The sequence below is a fragment of the Hordeum vulgare genome, chromosome 4H (assembly GCF_904849725.1).
Source record: "Hordeum vulgare subsp. vulgare chromosome 4H, MorexV3_pseudomolecules_assembly, whole genome shotgun sequence".
In the NCBI taxonomy this organism is placed as follows: domain Eukaryota; kingdom Viridiplantae; phylum Streptophyta; class Magnoliopsida; order Poales; family Poaceae; genus Hordeum; species Hordeum vulgare.
Window position 1 is genome coordinate 236,125,588 of NC_058521.1, and position 14,692 is coordinate 236,140,279.

General features: G+C 53.5%; 1 protein-coding gene across 1 annotated transcript; it reads right to left on the reverse strand.

The window, feature by feature from the left end:
* Positions 1-12,944: 12,944 nt before the first annotated feature.
* LOC123448443 (nascent polypeptide-associated complex subunit alpha, muscle-specific form-like) lies at positions 12,945-14,331 on the reverse strand. Its single transcript, XM_045125338.1, has one exon. The coding sequence runs from the start codon at positions 14,080-14,082 to the stop codon at positions 13,585-13,587; it is 498 nt and encodes a 165-aa protein (XP_044981273.1). The 5' UTR covers positions 14,083-14,331; the 3' UTR covers positions 12,945-13,584.
* Positions 14,332-14,692: the final 361 nt, after the last annotated feature.

A 14,692-nucleotide genomic window follows, 5' to 3' on the forward strand; every position in this document is an offset into this window, starting at 1 on the left:
AGGCGCTTCCCCGTCGCGGGGCCACGCACTTCCGTGCCGGCGCCCGCGGTGTTCTTCTTCTCCAACAATCGGCTCCGTTGTTGGCCTGCACCTCCATCATGCGCCGCAACAAGCGGTCCCACCGTCCGCGTCTCCAACGTTGGGTGCAACATGCCCGAGCGCGTCAGATCGCGTCTTCTCAAGTGGCAGTTCTGGAGTCTGTTGTGGTTGCCCCACGTTCCCAGCACTCGGGCTCAGTTCCGACTGAGTTTCCTTCCGAGTACGCGGGCCGCGGACCTGCAGCAGAAGTTCACATGGCCAACACCCATGAAGATCCCCGTCAAGCTGGTCGGAGCGAGCACGAGGTCGGCGAAGCATCCGGTGCGCGCCGTCCACCTCGCCGTTCTGCCAGTCAACACACTCGACGGAGCAACGTAGAGTTGTTCCGCACGCCCCTCCTCAACTTGGTTGCTGCTGCCAAGATAGCCGATTCCCTCCAGCCGACTGATTCAAAGGCTGGTAGAGGGATCGAGCAGATCCGAGCCCTGTTGCACACGGCGCAGCAGCAGAATTCGGCAGTCTCCCAGTCGCACAACTGGATCTATAACAGCTCCGTCCACGCGAACACGCATCGATCGGTTCACAGCCCTGGATCCCATCAGCGCCACAGGGGAGGCAGCCGTTCCGTGATCCATGAAGATCGCCGCCGCTCACGCACCCCTCCGCGGGGTGGTCCCTATGGGTCCCGACATCATGATGATCGCCGTTCAGTCGGCGACACTTACGACCCAAGACCCGACGCAAGAGGACGTATCGCCCAGCGAAGAGTCGACAGAGGTCGAGCCCACCGCGATGGTCGCGATATGGACCGTCCGAGTGGAAGCAGGGCCATCATGTCTGGTCCCGAGTGTTTTAGTCGAGCCATCCGCTCGGCCTACATCTCGCCCAACTTCCGATTGGCGGCGGGAATCAGTAAGTTTACAGGAGAGTCCAAGCCGGAAACATGGCTGGATGACTACCGAGTGGTAGTCCAGATCGGAGGAGGGGACGACCATGTCGCGATGAAGCACCTCCCTCTGATGCTCGACGGCTCGGCGCGAGCGTGGCTGAACCAGTTGGCCCCCTCAAGCATCTACAGTTGGGCAGATCTGGCCCGAGTGTTCATCAAGACCTTCGAAGGGACGTGCAAGCGCCCTGCTGGCCTTGTGGAGCTCCAGCACTGCGTCCAGAAGCAGAATGAGCCCCTGCGTGACTTCATCCAGCGCTGGACAACTCTCTACCACACGGTGGAGAACGTCACCGAGCATCAAGCAGTCTGCGCCTTCAAGGCAGGCGTACGGTACAGAGAGCTGTACCTAAAGTTCGGTCGAACGGGCGACATCTCCATGAGCAAGATGATGGAGATAGCGGCTCGCTATGCAAACGGCGAAGAAGAAGACCGCATCCGGAGCGGCAAGCACAAGACCGTCGGCGATGTTGACGGAGGTAACACTCGGAAGCAGAAACAGAAAGCTCCGCCCACACCGCAAGCAGAAGCTGTAGCCGTGACCAATGCCAAGTTCAAGGGCAAAGGGAAGGCGCAGTTTACCCCCAAGAAGAAGTCGTTCAACAATCCCATCCTGGACCAGCCTTGTCCGGTTCACACGAAGATGGACGAAGAAGGCAACCCCATATACGCAAAGCATACCACTCGACAGTGTCGTCTCCTGATCCAAGGGTTCAGCAAGGGACAACCGAGTGAGAAGGATCCTGAACAAGATGAGGAGGATAAGGAGGATCCGTTCCCCCAAGTCCATGCAACCCTGATGATCTTTGCTGACGTCGAGAGCAAGAGCCGACTGAAGCTGGTGAACAGAGAGGTGAACATGGCCACCCCTTCCAACCCCAAGTTCCTCAAATGGTCCCAGACTGCGATCACCTTCAACCAGTCGGATCACCTGGCACATGTACCCACCCCAGGGAGACAGGCCCTGGTCGTCGACCCGGTGGTAGAAGGAGTCCGACTACGCAAAGTCCTCATGGATGGCGGCAGCGGCTTGAACATCATGTACGCCGACACCCTCAAGGGGATGGGCATCCCGATGTCCAGACTCAGCGAGAGCAGCATGCAGTTCCACGGAGTCGTTCCTGGACGGAAGGCAAAATCACTCGGCCAGATCGCGTTGGACGTCATTTTTGGATCCGACAAGAACTTCCACAAGGAGAAGCTGACGTTCGAAGTGGTTGACTTCCAGAGCGCTTATCATGCAATTCTGGGTGGCCCCGCGTACGCGCACTTCATGGCCCGTCCATGTTACGTGTACCTGAAGCTGAAGATGCCAGGCCCGAAAGGCGTGATCACCATCACAGGCAATCGGCAACGGGCTGAAGAGTGTCTGCAGCAGGGATCAAGAATCGCCGACCAGCAGATGGCCGTCCTCGAGCTGGACGAGTACAAGAAAACAGTCGACCCCGCCGACCTGATGCGCTCGAAAAAGCCGGCTTCAGAGTCTGCATTTCAGTCGGAGGGAGAGACGAAGAAGGTCAGCATCCACCCGACGGACACCACTGTTGCCCCGACGAACATCTCCACCACCCTCGATCCTAAATAGGAAGCCGAGCTCACCCAATTCCTCCGTGAGAACTGGGACATCTTCGCATGGAAACCCTTCGACATGTCAGGTGTACCTAGGGAGTTGGCTGAGCACGGACTGCACGTGGATTCCACGGCTCGGCCTGTCCGAGAACGTCTGCGCCGGTCCGCCGCGCACAAGAGGAAGGCAATCGGGGAAGAGGTGGCCAAGCTGCTGGCAGCCAACTTCATTCGCGAGGTTCACCACTCCGAGTGGCTCGCCAATGTCGTCATGGTGCCCAAGAAGGACAAGTCGCTCCGAATGTGCCTCGACATCAAGCATCTCAATAAGGTCTGCCCGAAAGACCATTTTCCGCTCCCCCGCATAGATCAAATTGTCGATTCGACTGCGGGTTGCGAGCGTCTGTCATTTCTCGATGCCTACTCGGGCTATCATCAGATCCGTCTGTATGGTCCTGATGAGTTAAAGACAGCCTTCATCACCCCATTCGGGTGCTTCTGCTACATCACTATGCCTTTTGGTCTGAAGAATACAGGAGCTACCTTTATGCGCATGATCCAAAAATGTCTCCTCGACCACATCGGTCGCAATGTGGGGGCATATATGGATGATATTGTAGTCAAGTCACGCAAAGGTTCCGACCTGCTGACTGACTTGGCAGAAACATTCGCCAACCTTCGTAGGTACGATATCAAGCTCAACCCAGCCAAATGTTCATTCGGTGTTCCCAGCGGAAAGTTACTCGGTTTCTTCGTTTCCGAACGAGGGATCAACGTCAACCCCGAAAAGATTGGGACCATCGTCCGAATGGAGAAGCCGGTCAGAATACACGATGTTCAACGGCTCACAGGTTGCCTAGCGGCTTTAAGCAGGTTCATCAGTCGACTCGGCGAAAAAGCACTTCCTCTGTACCGACTCATGAAGAAATCAGATACCTTCGAGTGGACAGACGAAGCCCAAGTCGCATTCGACGACCTCAAAGTCCTACTTTCCACCCAGCCGGTTCTTACTGCTCCGCTCAGTAAAGAGCCCCTTCTTCTATATATCGCGGCTACAAATCAAGTTGTCAGTATTGTTCTTACAGTCGAGCGAGAAGAAGAAGGCAAAGCATACAAAGTTCAGCGGCCAGTGTACTACGTCTCTGAAGTCCTGACCCCTTCCAAGCAGAGGTATCCCCATTATCAAAAACTTATCTATGGGATCTATATGACTGCGAAGAAGGTGGCTCATTATTTCGAAGACCACTCGGTATCTGTCATTTCTGATGCTCCGTTGTCGGAAATTCTCCACAATCGAGACGCATCAGGCCGAGTGGCGAAGTGAGCAATGGAGATGCTGTACTGTGACATCAAGTTCGAGGCCAAGAAAGCTATTAAGTCTCAAGCCCTGGCTGACTTTATAGCAGAATGGGTAGAACAACAGCAACCAACCCACATCTACTCGGCTCATTGGACAATGTTCTTCGATGGATCTAAGATGTTGAATGGCTCCGGCGCTGGTGTTGTGATCATATCACCAAAGGGCGACAAGCTCAAGTACGTGCTGCAGATACACTTTGATTCCTCCAACAACGAGGCAGAATATGAAGCTCTCCTCAACTGATTGCGCATGGCCATCTCACTCGGCGTCCGTCGCTTGATGGTCTACGGCGATTCGGATTTGGTGGTCAATCAAGTGATGAAAGAGTGGGACGTCAGGAACCCCACCATGACCACATACTGCAATGCAGTGAGGAAGCTGGAGAAGAAGTTTGAAGGTCTAGAGCTCCACCATGTTCCAAGACTGAAGAACCAAGCAGCTGACGAGTTAGCAAAACTCGGATCCACTCGGAGACCAGTCCCGAGTGACGTCTGCCTCGAGCACCTCCACCTCCCCTCAGTCAAAGAAGATCCTTTCACAGAGGAACCGATACAACCCAAGAGCACAACAGATCCGACTGAAGTCGATGTACCTGATGTGGTTGATCTGGTCATGGAGATTCTGGCTGTCATTCCCGATTGGACTGTGCCGATCATGGCATATATCTTGAGGCAAGAACTTCCAGAAGACGAAGTCCAAGCCAGGCAGATAGTCCGCAGATCGAAGTCTTTCACTGTCATTGAAGGACAATTGTACAAGGAGAGTATCTCAGGCGTTCTTCAACGATGCATCTCCCCAGAGGAGGGGCAGCTGATTCTGGAGGATATTCACTCGGGGACCTGCGGTCATCACGCCTCTTCGAGAGCAATCGTAGCCAAGGCATTCAGGGCTGGCTTCTTTTGGCTGCAGGCTAACGAGGTGGCTAAGGATATGGTTGATCGATGTGAGGGCTGCCAGTTCTACTCCAACAAGTCCCACAAGCCAACGTCTGCGTTGAAGACGATCACTCTTGTGTGGCCGTTTGCAGTGTGGGGATTAGATACAGTCGGCCCGTTCAAGACAGGCCAAGGTGGATACACACATCTGTTGGTGGGAGTCGACAAGTTCACGAAATGGATCGAAGCAAAGCCCATCAAGAAGCTCGACGCTTCGACAGCCGTCAAGTTTGTCAGGGACATCATCTTCAGATTCGGTGTACCTCACAGCATAATTACGGACAACGGGACAAACTTTGACTCGAACAGATTCAAAGGGTTCTGTACAAGCCAGGGCATCCGAGTGGATTTTGCTTCCGTAGCACATCCTCAGTCCAATGGACAAGCAGAGCGGGAAAACGGGCTTATTTTGCAAGGATTGAAGCCCCGACTCCTGCGAGAGATAGGACATGCCGCTGGCGCTTGGGTTACCGAGCTACCTTCAGTGCTTTGGGGACTTCGAACAACCCCGAACAGATCTACAGGGCGATCACCGCTCTTCCTCGTTTATGGAGCAGAAGCGGTCCTTCCGAGTGACTTGCTACACAATGCGCCACGAGTCGAACTCTTCTCCGAAGCCGAAGCAGAACAAGCAAGGCAAGACGGAGTGGGTCTTCTGGAAGAGGAGCGCGAGATGGCGTTAACTCGCTCGACCATTTATCAACAAAATCTGTGGCGTTTTCATGCACGCCACGTCAGAAGTCAGACGTTCCAAGCAGGCGACCTGGTGCTCCGAGTGGATCAACAAAGACCCCACAAGTTGGCTCCGGCCTGGGAAGGACCCTTCATCATCTCCAAGGTGCTGAACAACGGAGCATACAGACTCTACAACATTCAGAGGGAGACAGACGAGCCGCGCGCATGGAACGGAGACCTCCTGAAGCGCTTCTACACGTGACCGTCGACTGAAGTGATGTAAAGAACAAGTATTGGCGAAATAATATAAAGCAGATTGAGTTTTTTGTAGGTTCAAAGTTCTTCCGCGGTCGCAGACTTCGGTCTTAAAAAATAAACTTAGCTGCGATCCAGAATCGCCTAAGTACTAACTTTCTCCGAGTGTGCACTTAACGTCACACTCGGGGGCTTAGCCGCGATCCAGCATCGCCTAAGTATTAACTCTCCGAGTGTGCACTTAACGTCACACTCGGGGGCTTAGCTGCGATCCAGCATCGCCTAAGTATTAACTCTCTCCGAGTGTGCACTTAACGTCACACTCGGGGCTTAGCTGCGATCCAGCATCGCCTAAGTATTAACTCTCTCCGAGTGTGTACTTACCGTCACACTCGGGGGCTTAGCTGCGATCCAGCATCGCCTAAGTATTAACTCTCTCCGAGTGTGCACTTAACGTCACACTCGGGGGCTTAGCTGCGATCCAGCATCGCCTAAGTATTAACTCTCTCCGAGTGTGCACTTAACGTCACACTCGGGGGCTTAGCTGCGATCCAGCATCGCCTAAGTATTAACTCTCTTCGAGTGTGTACTTACCGTCACACTCGGGGGCTTAGCTGCGATCCTGCATCGCCTAAGTATTAACTCTCTCCGAGTGTGTCCTTAACGTCACACTCGGGGGCTTAGCCGCGATCCAGCATCGCCTAAGTATTAACTCTCTTCGAGTGTGCATTTAACGTCACACTCGGGGGCTTAGCTGCGATCCAGCATCGCCTAAGTATTAACTCTCTCCGAGCGTGCACTTAATGTCACACTCGGGGGCTTAGCTGCGATCCAACATCGCCTAAGTATTAACTCTCTCCGAGCGTGCACTTAACGTCACACTCGGGGGCTTAGCTGCGATCCAGCATCGCCTAAGTATTAACTCTCTCCGAGTGTGTACTTACCGTCACACTCGGGGGCTTAGCTGCGATCCAGCATCGCCTAAGTATTAACTCTCTCCGAATGTGCACTTAACGTCACACTCGGGGGCTTAGCTGCGATCCAGCATCGCCCAAGTATTAACCTTCTCCGAGTGTGCACTACACGTCATAGTCGGGGGCTTAGCTGCAATCCAGCATCGCCTAAGTAATAACCTTCTCCGAGTGTGCACTTCACGTCACACTCGGAGGGAGCTTAACAGCGATCCAGCATCGGCTGTTTGCCTTTGGCTTCACCAAGAAACGCCAACCAAAAACCCGAATCAACATTGCAACAGAAGAGCAAAAATCGGATTCCAAAATTCTCGCAAAGATAGCTAACTCGGTGTGGATCAAGTTTACCCGCACCGATTTAAAAGTGTGACGGCCAACATAAGTAGCCAGAGTACCTTACAGATAAACACTCGGCATACCGAGGATAAAGTTTCTTACGCGTCAGCTAGGCCGACACCGGGACTGGAGGGCTCCACGAAAGTGTCCAAGTCGATTCCGTCGGCGATGCGGGTAGCACTCTCAAGGAACGTCTCCATGAAGTCTTCGAATCGAAGCTTCTTCGTGTTGGCGACCTTCAGAGTCTTCAGTTTTTCCTCACGCACCTCCTTGCAATGGACTCGGACCAGGGACAGAGCAACATCTGCACCGCAACGAGCTACAGATTTCTTCCACGACTGCACTCTGTTGGGAATCTCCGCTAGTCGAGTCATCAGGTTCTCCATCTCCTGCCGCGACTCATCTTCTGGCCAAAGTTCCTTGTCGATTCGGCCGACGACTTCTCTCAGTCGACCGATGAAAGGACCAACTTTGCCCACGCGGATGTGCGCACGGAGCAGATCCCGATTGGCATCGTCGCCGAGTGGAATGTTCTCAAGAATCGAACGCTCCACGTCAGCCGCTTCAGCTTCGGCGTCAAAGCAAAAATCTGCGACAACAGGACAAACAGACAATAAGCGCCGAGTGCTACGCGCATAGCACAACCACTTGGAAAAATATGGACTTACCAGCCAGACGCGTCATCATCTGTCGAGCCCAGTCGCTCACATATTTCTCTTGTGCTCTGCATCGTTTGTTCAACACGTCCATCTGACTCATCAGCGCAGTCCTCTGCTTCCCCATCCTTTCCACTTCCTCAGTCAACACTTTGTTCACTTCACGCGCCTGCTCCAATGACTTCTCCCGTTCCGCCAGAGCTTCCTTCATGCCGACCATTGCAAGCATGGCCGCATCAAGTTCGCCCGCGAACTGATTTCTCTCCGCCTTGAGATTCTCATAGGCTGATCCCATCTGCACAAGTTTTCTGCAAACAACAAACAAGAGACAATCAGAAAGTTCAACAGTTAACAGTCTAAGTTTTTCAGACCCCTGCCGACGCAAGCAGTCGACAGCGGTCTCGGGGACTACACCCAGTGGGTTCACTAAGCGTGACCCCACTGGCATGCACCTCAACCAGGCCTGCCCTATTGAGATGCATGTTATCAACTATGCCTCTGAGGCCAGTACTACCCGACCTGAGTACAACTTACTCTCGGGGACTCTTGCCGTAAGTGCAATCCGACTGCATCAACTACTCGCACTCGGTACTCCTATCTACAGACACGTATAAAGACAACTGTCGGTGCAAGCACTCGACAGAAGTCTCGGGGACTACACCCACTGGGTTCACTCAGAGTGAACCCATTGCAAATAACAACTACTATTCAAGAACACCCAGTGGGTTACAGGGGAAAAGTAAATACTTACTAGACCACTTACTCGAATATCATCGCGCAGCTCCAAGCTCCGCTGGTACAAGGCCGCAATGGAGTCATAGGCCTTTTTGGCCTCTCCAGTCATCAGCTCCGCCTGCACCATAGCCCCCTTGGCCGCTCCCACCTGCTCCTCCGGAAGACGCTGGATGCTGAATTCAGCATGCGACGAACCTGGAATCGTCGGAGGTTCCTGAGGCATCCCAAGGCCCGCCCCAGTCGGCTCCTCCTCCACCAGCACTGGTTCAGTCGGCGGCGGTGCCTCCGTAGGCAGCACGTCGACGACGAGAGCGGCAGCGGGAGGAGCAGCCTCAAGAACAGGCTCCACAGCTGGGTCGGCTCTCCCCTGGTCGCCCTCATCCTGGCAGATTGCCCCTGACAGGCCGAATGACACGAGGTCTCAGAAAAAGAAAGAAGCAATGGTATAAAACACTCGACGTTCCTACAACGCACCTGGCTGAGATGAGACGACGTTGTCCGTGTCCATGGGGTCGTCTTCCTGACGCGCCGGGGAGGTGGCAGAAGTAGCGACCCTGTCGAGTGAGATCCAGTCGGCCAGTAAACAGAAGTTCACTCGGGTATCAGAAAAAACTGAAAGCTGAGTACACTTATGTGGAGGTGACGGGGACAGCGACCCTCATTCGCGGCAGAGCCTTCCGAGGTTTAGGCCCACTCGGCTTGGGCGCCTTAGAAGGTTGGCCTGTAGACTCAGCGGCGACATCCCTGGTCCTCTTAGCGCTTCGAACACTCGGGACCACTGGAGCAGTAGGCGGAGCACTCGAAGACGCGGGAGGAGCTGAGGGGACAGCGGGCTCGTGTCGGCGCTTGGTCCGATGCTCCAGTTGTGGAGGTGGCGAGTCGTGTTCCTCGTCTTCCTCCTCCTCCTCGCTGGACTCTTCCTCCGACTCCCCACTGTCGGAGACATATTCAGCGCTCTCCACGCTGCCCTCCTGGCTGCCCTCCTCCTCCTCGGCCGAATTCCCGTTCGAAATGGGAGAAAACCAGTTGGTCCACTCCTGCAAAAAATCCAGTCGGCGACATCAAACGTCACACAGAGATTCAAGCAAACGACAAGATTAAGAAAGTTAGGAGCACTCGACAAGGGTCTCTCACCTGATTCAGCGGGGGATTATCCACGCAGAAGGGCTTCACTCGCCGTGATCCTTTGGGATTCTCACAGGGGCCCGTGATCTGGAGCACCCACGAGGTCACCCTCTCCTCAGTCACGCCCACAACATTGGTCCGAGTGGAATCCTCGGGCCCCGTATAATGCCACATGCCATGGTCGCGAGCCTGCATAGGCTGGATCCGCCGACCAAGGAAGACTTCCAGCAGGTCTATACCGGTGACCCCCTCCCGACGACGTCCACGAGCGCCTCAACCAAGGGCTGGACGTCGTTCTTCTCCGCCTTCGAGAGCGCGAGCTGTTTAGGCGGGGCGGGCCGGTCTAGACTAAAAGGTGGCAGACCAGTCGACGCATTCGGACACGCGATATCCTGGCAGTAGAACCACGTCGACTGCCAGTTCCTAACCGACTCACTTAACTGGAGAGCAGGATAACTACTCCGACTCTTCTTCTGGAATCCTAAGCCTCCGCAGAGCTGGAGGAGGTGCGTCTTATCATCCGACTGGCTAAGTCGTTTGATGGTTTGGGATCGGGCGGAGAAGATGTGTTTGAACAAACCCCAATGGGGAGGGAAGCCGATAAAACATTCACATAAGACTATGAAGGCAGAAAGGTGCGCGATGGCATTCGGAGGGAAATGATGAAGTTGGGCACCGAAGTGATTCATGATGCCTTCGAAGAAAGGGTGCGGGGGCAAAGAAAAACCTCGGTGGACATGGCTGAGGAGCAGGACGCGCTCCCCCTCCCGGGGCGCTCGCTCGACCTCGTCCTCCGCCGGCAGTCTCCAGGACTTGTGCACGAGCACTCCGTGCTCCACCAGCTGCAGCAGATCTCCCTCCGTCACCGTGGAGGGGAGGAAGTCTCCTTGGATCCACCCCGCCGGCAGCAGCCACTGCCGCCGCTGAGCAGGCGCCGCCGCCTTGCCCTTCCTCTTCCTCGCCTCCATCTTGCTGGTCTGACCCTTGGTCATGGAGGCGACGACGAACTCTCGAGAGGAAGGAGAAAGAGGGAGTGTTGGAGCGCTGGAGGTGCCGAGGAAGACGGAGAAGGCGAGAGCGAAAGATTCGGCGAGCATAACGAAGAAGCCTCGCCGTCCAGATTTAAATAGGGTTCCGACTGGGTCACTGGCGGGTGGCCCCGAAACCTTATCCGCCCGACCGGCCGCGGCGATATCAGTGGAGGACTTGAAGGTGCGAGAATCAGGGCGTCAGGCGCTACTCGAGTGCGCTCACGTCGTCCCCGCTGAGCGCGCGGAACCCGAAATTGAGATCCCGGAAAATCCGCCGATGTCAGTTGACCGGTCGCGTCAAAAGATGCCGCGGAAACACTCGGCTCCCGACAGTCGGTTTCGCAAGCACTTCCACTCGGATCGTGGGTCAGAGAAGGTAAAATGGATAGGGGCAAGCAACGCCCAAGCCGAATCTAATCCAGTCGGATCCGAACTTCAAGCACCGCTTCGTCGTATCAACCCCAATCCATTCGGGGACTAATGATGGGGTCATAGTCCTAAGGTAGGGTCATAGGCCTGCCATACAGGTCCTACCCAAGGACTACCCCACACGAAGGACAAGATCCTAAGTCTACCCCCGACTGAATTAAGGAATCCCCATTATCCATCCGGCAACATGTCCGATATCATCCAGTCGGATACTAGCATTCAGAGAATACCAAGCTAACCGACTGGATACACTCGGTACATCGTAACCTCCCTGGAGGGAAACGGTCGTACGTTTCCGGGTGCATTTATTAGCATTTAGAGCATACGTTACCTGTAATGTATGCATTCAATCGCCACTACTCCGCCCCTGAATCAGAACCGTTGTGGAGGGCAGCGCACTCTATATAAGCCGCCCTCCCCCACTGGTAAAGGGGTTAGCAAATCATTGTATTCCGTATTACACTCGACAACCAGCTCCGAGAGCACTAGGACGTAGGGCTGTTACCTCCACCGTAGAGGGGCCTGAACTCATACAACCTCGCCGTAGCTAGGACTCTGCCCATCTCATTCGTACCCTACACATCTACTGTCAGGCTTATACCCACGACAGATGGAGCTCCCTTGTAAGCAATGGGGTCAATTGACCCCATTAAAGTTAGCAACTCCTTCACTAATTTAGCACTAATCATTACTCATTTATAAAGGATGACCCCATTATCATAGACATTGACCCCCATTAAACTTTTTTTCAAGCTTCGTCACTGATCGTTACAATGCACGAATATGACACACATCCTAAAATTTGAAAAATTCTCGGGTTCAGTTGACATTTCTATACATTAAGGTAGTTTCTAGAAATTTAACAGCCACAATTCAAAACTGAAACACATGAACATGCAAGATGAAGCAAAAACTACTGGAAAAAACACATTTCTATATATATAGCCCGTCTATTCTGCTAACGTTAGTGCACGCTCAACGTTAGTGCACTGCATCCCTTTCAAAATAAGCACTCCAATGTCACCAGAAAAAACTGGACGTGCTTTTTCGACACCATTTTGGCTCCAGTTTGTAAACCATTTGTCGGAATGAGGCATATAATTTACCATTGGATTGCTACGAAAGATCCCCAACTCCGGCATGTTGAACATTTTTTGCTATTCCTCGCGGTTTGAGCGCAGTTTTGAAAATGGTGGGCGCATGACGGGTTACAGCGAGCGTAGTTTGCTATTTTTTCTAAACCGCTTGTCGGAAGGAAGCAAACGATATGGCATTGGAAATATATCATCTAGACACATATTTTTCATGTATAATACTCTCTCTATTTCCTAACGGTTTGAGAGTAATTTCAAATTTACTAAAAGATGGAATTTTGTTTTTCAATTTTTTGATTTTCTCGGTACGTTTTTCGCTCCAGTTTTTTAAACGTTCGTCACAACAAGGCATGTGATACAGCGTTTTAAAGCTATGAAATAGACAGAACTTTCATATGTTGGCCATTTGTTAAGATTCCTCGTGGTTTTAAATGAATCCTGAAAATCGTGCCGGTGATTACGAGTGGCTGCAAGCATATTTTCATAATTTTTTAAAAAACCGCTCATCGGAACGACGTAATTGATATGTAGTTGTTAACATATTGACGATGCATAACTTTTTCATGTAAAACACTCTCTCTAATTTTTTACGGGTTGAGAACAGATTTAAAATTACTGAAGTGCGGACACTGTTTTTTCGAGACACCAAAATCAATGAATGAACCGCATGTGATAGAAGAACACACTACTTGGAAAACGAATTTCATGATTTTCTTTTTTTGTCAACCGTGATTTTTTTCAACACGAGGAGCGCAGCGCACTTCACATTGGGCCTAAGTGACACACAACAGTAAAAAAGTGAACCACATTCCTCTTTTTTATCATCTCTATAACAATTTTTTGCATTTACAAGATGAACAACATCACACGGCCGAATGCACTACTTTAGATGAAAACCCGCACCGCATCAAAAGTTAAGAGAGCTGCATGATTTTTTTTACCCTTTTTCTAACACAAGTATCGCCGAAGAATTTTGTTTGTCACTTTTGCATTTAATATAGATGTCCTTCACCATATGCAACTAAATAACAATTTTTGAACAGTTTTCGCATGCAGCAAACTGAAAAACAAAAAAAAGAACTGCAAAATTCACCCCGTCGGGGAAGCCCGTGGTAGCAATGAATCCTGACCGTGCTCCCCTCATAGCACAAAAGTGTACTGCATGGGGAGTCAACGATGGCCGAGTGCACCTCCTATGTGGAATGCTTTTAGCGACGACCCTGCAACGCTCTCCGAATGCGCTATTTTTCGCCCAGGATGTGGAGGCGCACTGCAGCCCCGGGACAACCGAACCTCATCGAGAAGCGTGGCGAACTTCTCTCGCTTGGGCCGCCGCCGTGGTTGGAGGCAGTGGCGCTGGAGCTCTCCTCCATGCGTCTCGCCGGTGGTGGTTGTGGCGCCGCGGCTGACGATGAGGGGAGGCCGATGGAGTCAAGCAGTGGAGGAGAACATGCACGAAGACATGGGCCCCGAACATGGAGCTGGGAGGAGGCAGTTTGCAAGCCGCCTCGTTGCAGCACACATACGGGATCCGGGTGGCAGCCGTGTGGAGGGGCGGTTTCTTGGCGATTTGGATGGGCACCCACCAGAGTCGCGGGTCGTGGTAGGTGGTTGCCAGCATGGATTCCCGCGACCACTGTGGAGACAGAGAAGGGGAAGGAGGAGGGGCAGCTGAGCGTCGCCGGGGGAGGGGGTGGGGGCGGCGTAGCCTGGATCTGACGACTGAGCATCGTGAAAGCCCGCCATGGCTTGGATCCGGCGACCGCGTGGGGTGGGATGGGTCGCGGCGCCGCGTGGAAGAGCTGCAATGGCGCGGGGTGGGAGGGGCTGCGGAGCCGCGAGAGCGGAGCTGCTGCCGCACGTGGTGGGAGGGCTCACCGCGCAGTGGGGAGGAGTTGTAGCGGCTCGGTTGGCCATGGTGGCTTGCATGTCCCGGCCCGGCGGCGCATAGGAGGAGGAATGCGGGGTTGTAGGCGGGTGGTGGTGGCACCCTCGCCTAGATCCAGGGGCAGAAAAGGATGAGCATCAGGGCGGTCAGGCGCGGAGGGAGAAGGTGGGTAGGGGGGCGCTGCGCCGGAGAATAGGGGGTGGAGTTGCGGGATGGGGCGGCGCGGCACAGGGTTGGGTGGCCAGGTGCGGGGTGGGGCGGGCCTCCGGGCAGATCGGGGGCAGGAGGAAGAAGGTGGAGTGGATTAGGAGGGGTTGCAGGGGATGGGTGGGCTGGGAATTTTTCTATGCAGCTGCCAGCCGGGCATACCTGGCCAAACTGTTTTTCATTCATAGAGGACTCATATTGACATTTTTATATCTGCATGGTCTTAAGATTTTCAATCGTTGTTTGGATAGCTCTTGTCGTCCTGAATCCAACAATCTTGTGTTTGCTCGATTCGGAGCTCGTATGCGAAAGTTATGGCTGTTTCAGTGACGAGCGGTATTACCGCTAGAGTTGGCGGTAGTACCGCTGGCCCTAGCGGTAGTACCGCTGACTGGCGGTGGTACCGCCATTGGTCAGCGGTAGTACCGCTCCAGGAGCTTAGTA

What these genes read in the sequence shown, in the direction of transcription:
- LOC123448443 (XM_045125338.1), bottom strand. Translation starts at nt 14,082, where the DNA reads ATGCAAGCCACCATGGCCAACCGAGCCGCTACAACTCCTCCCCACTGC.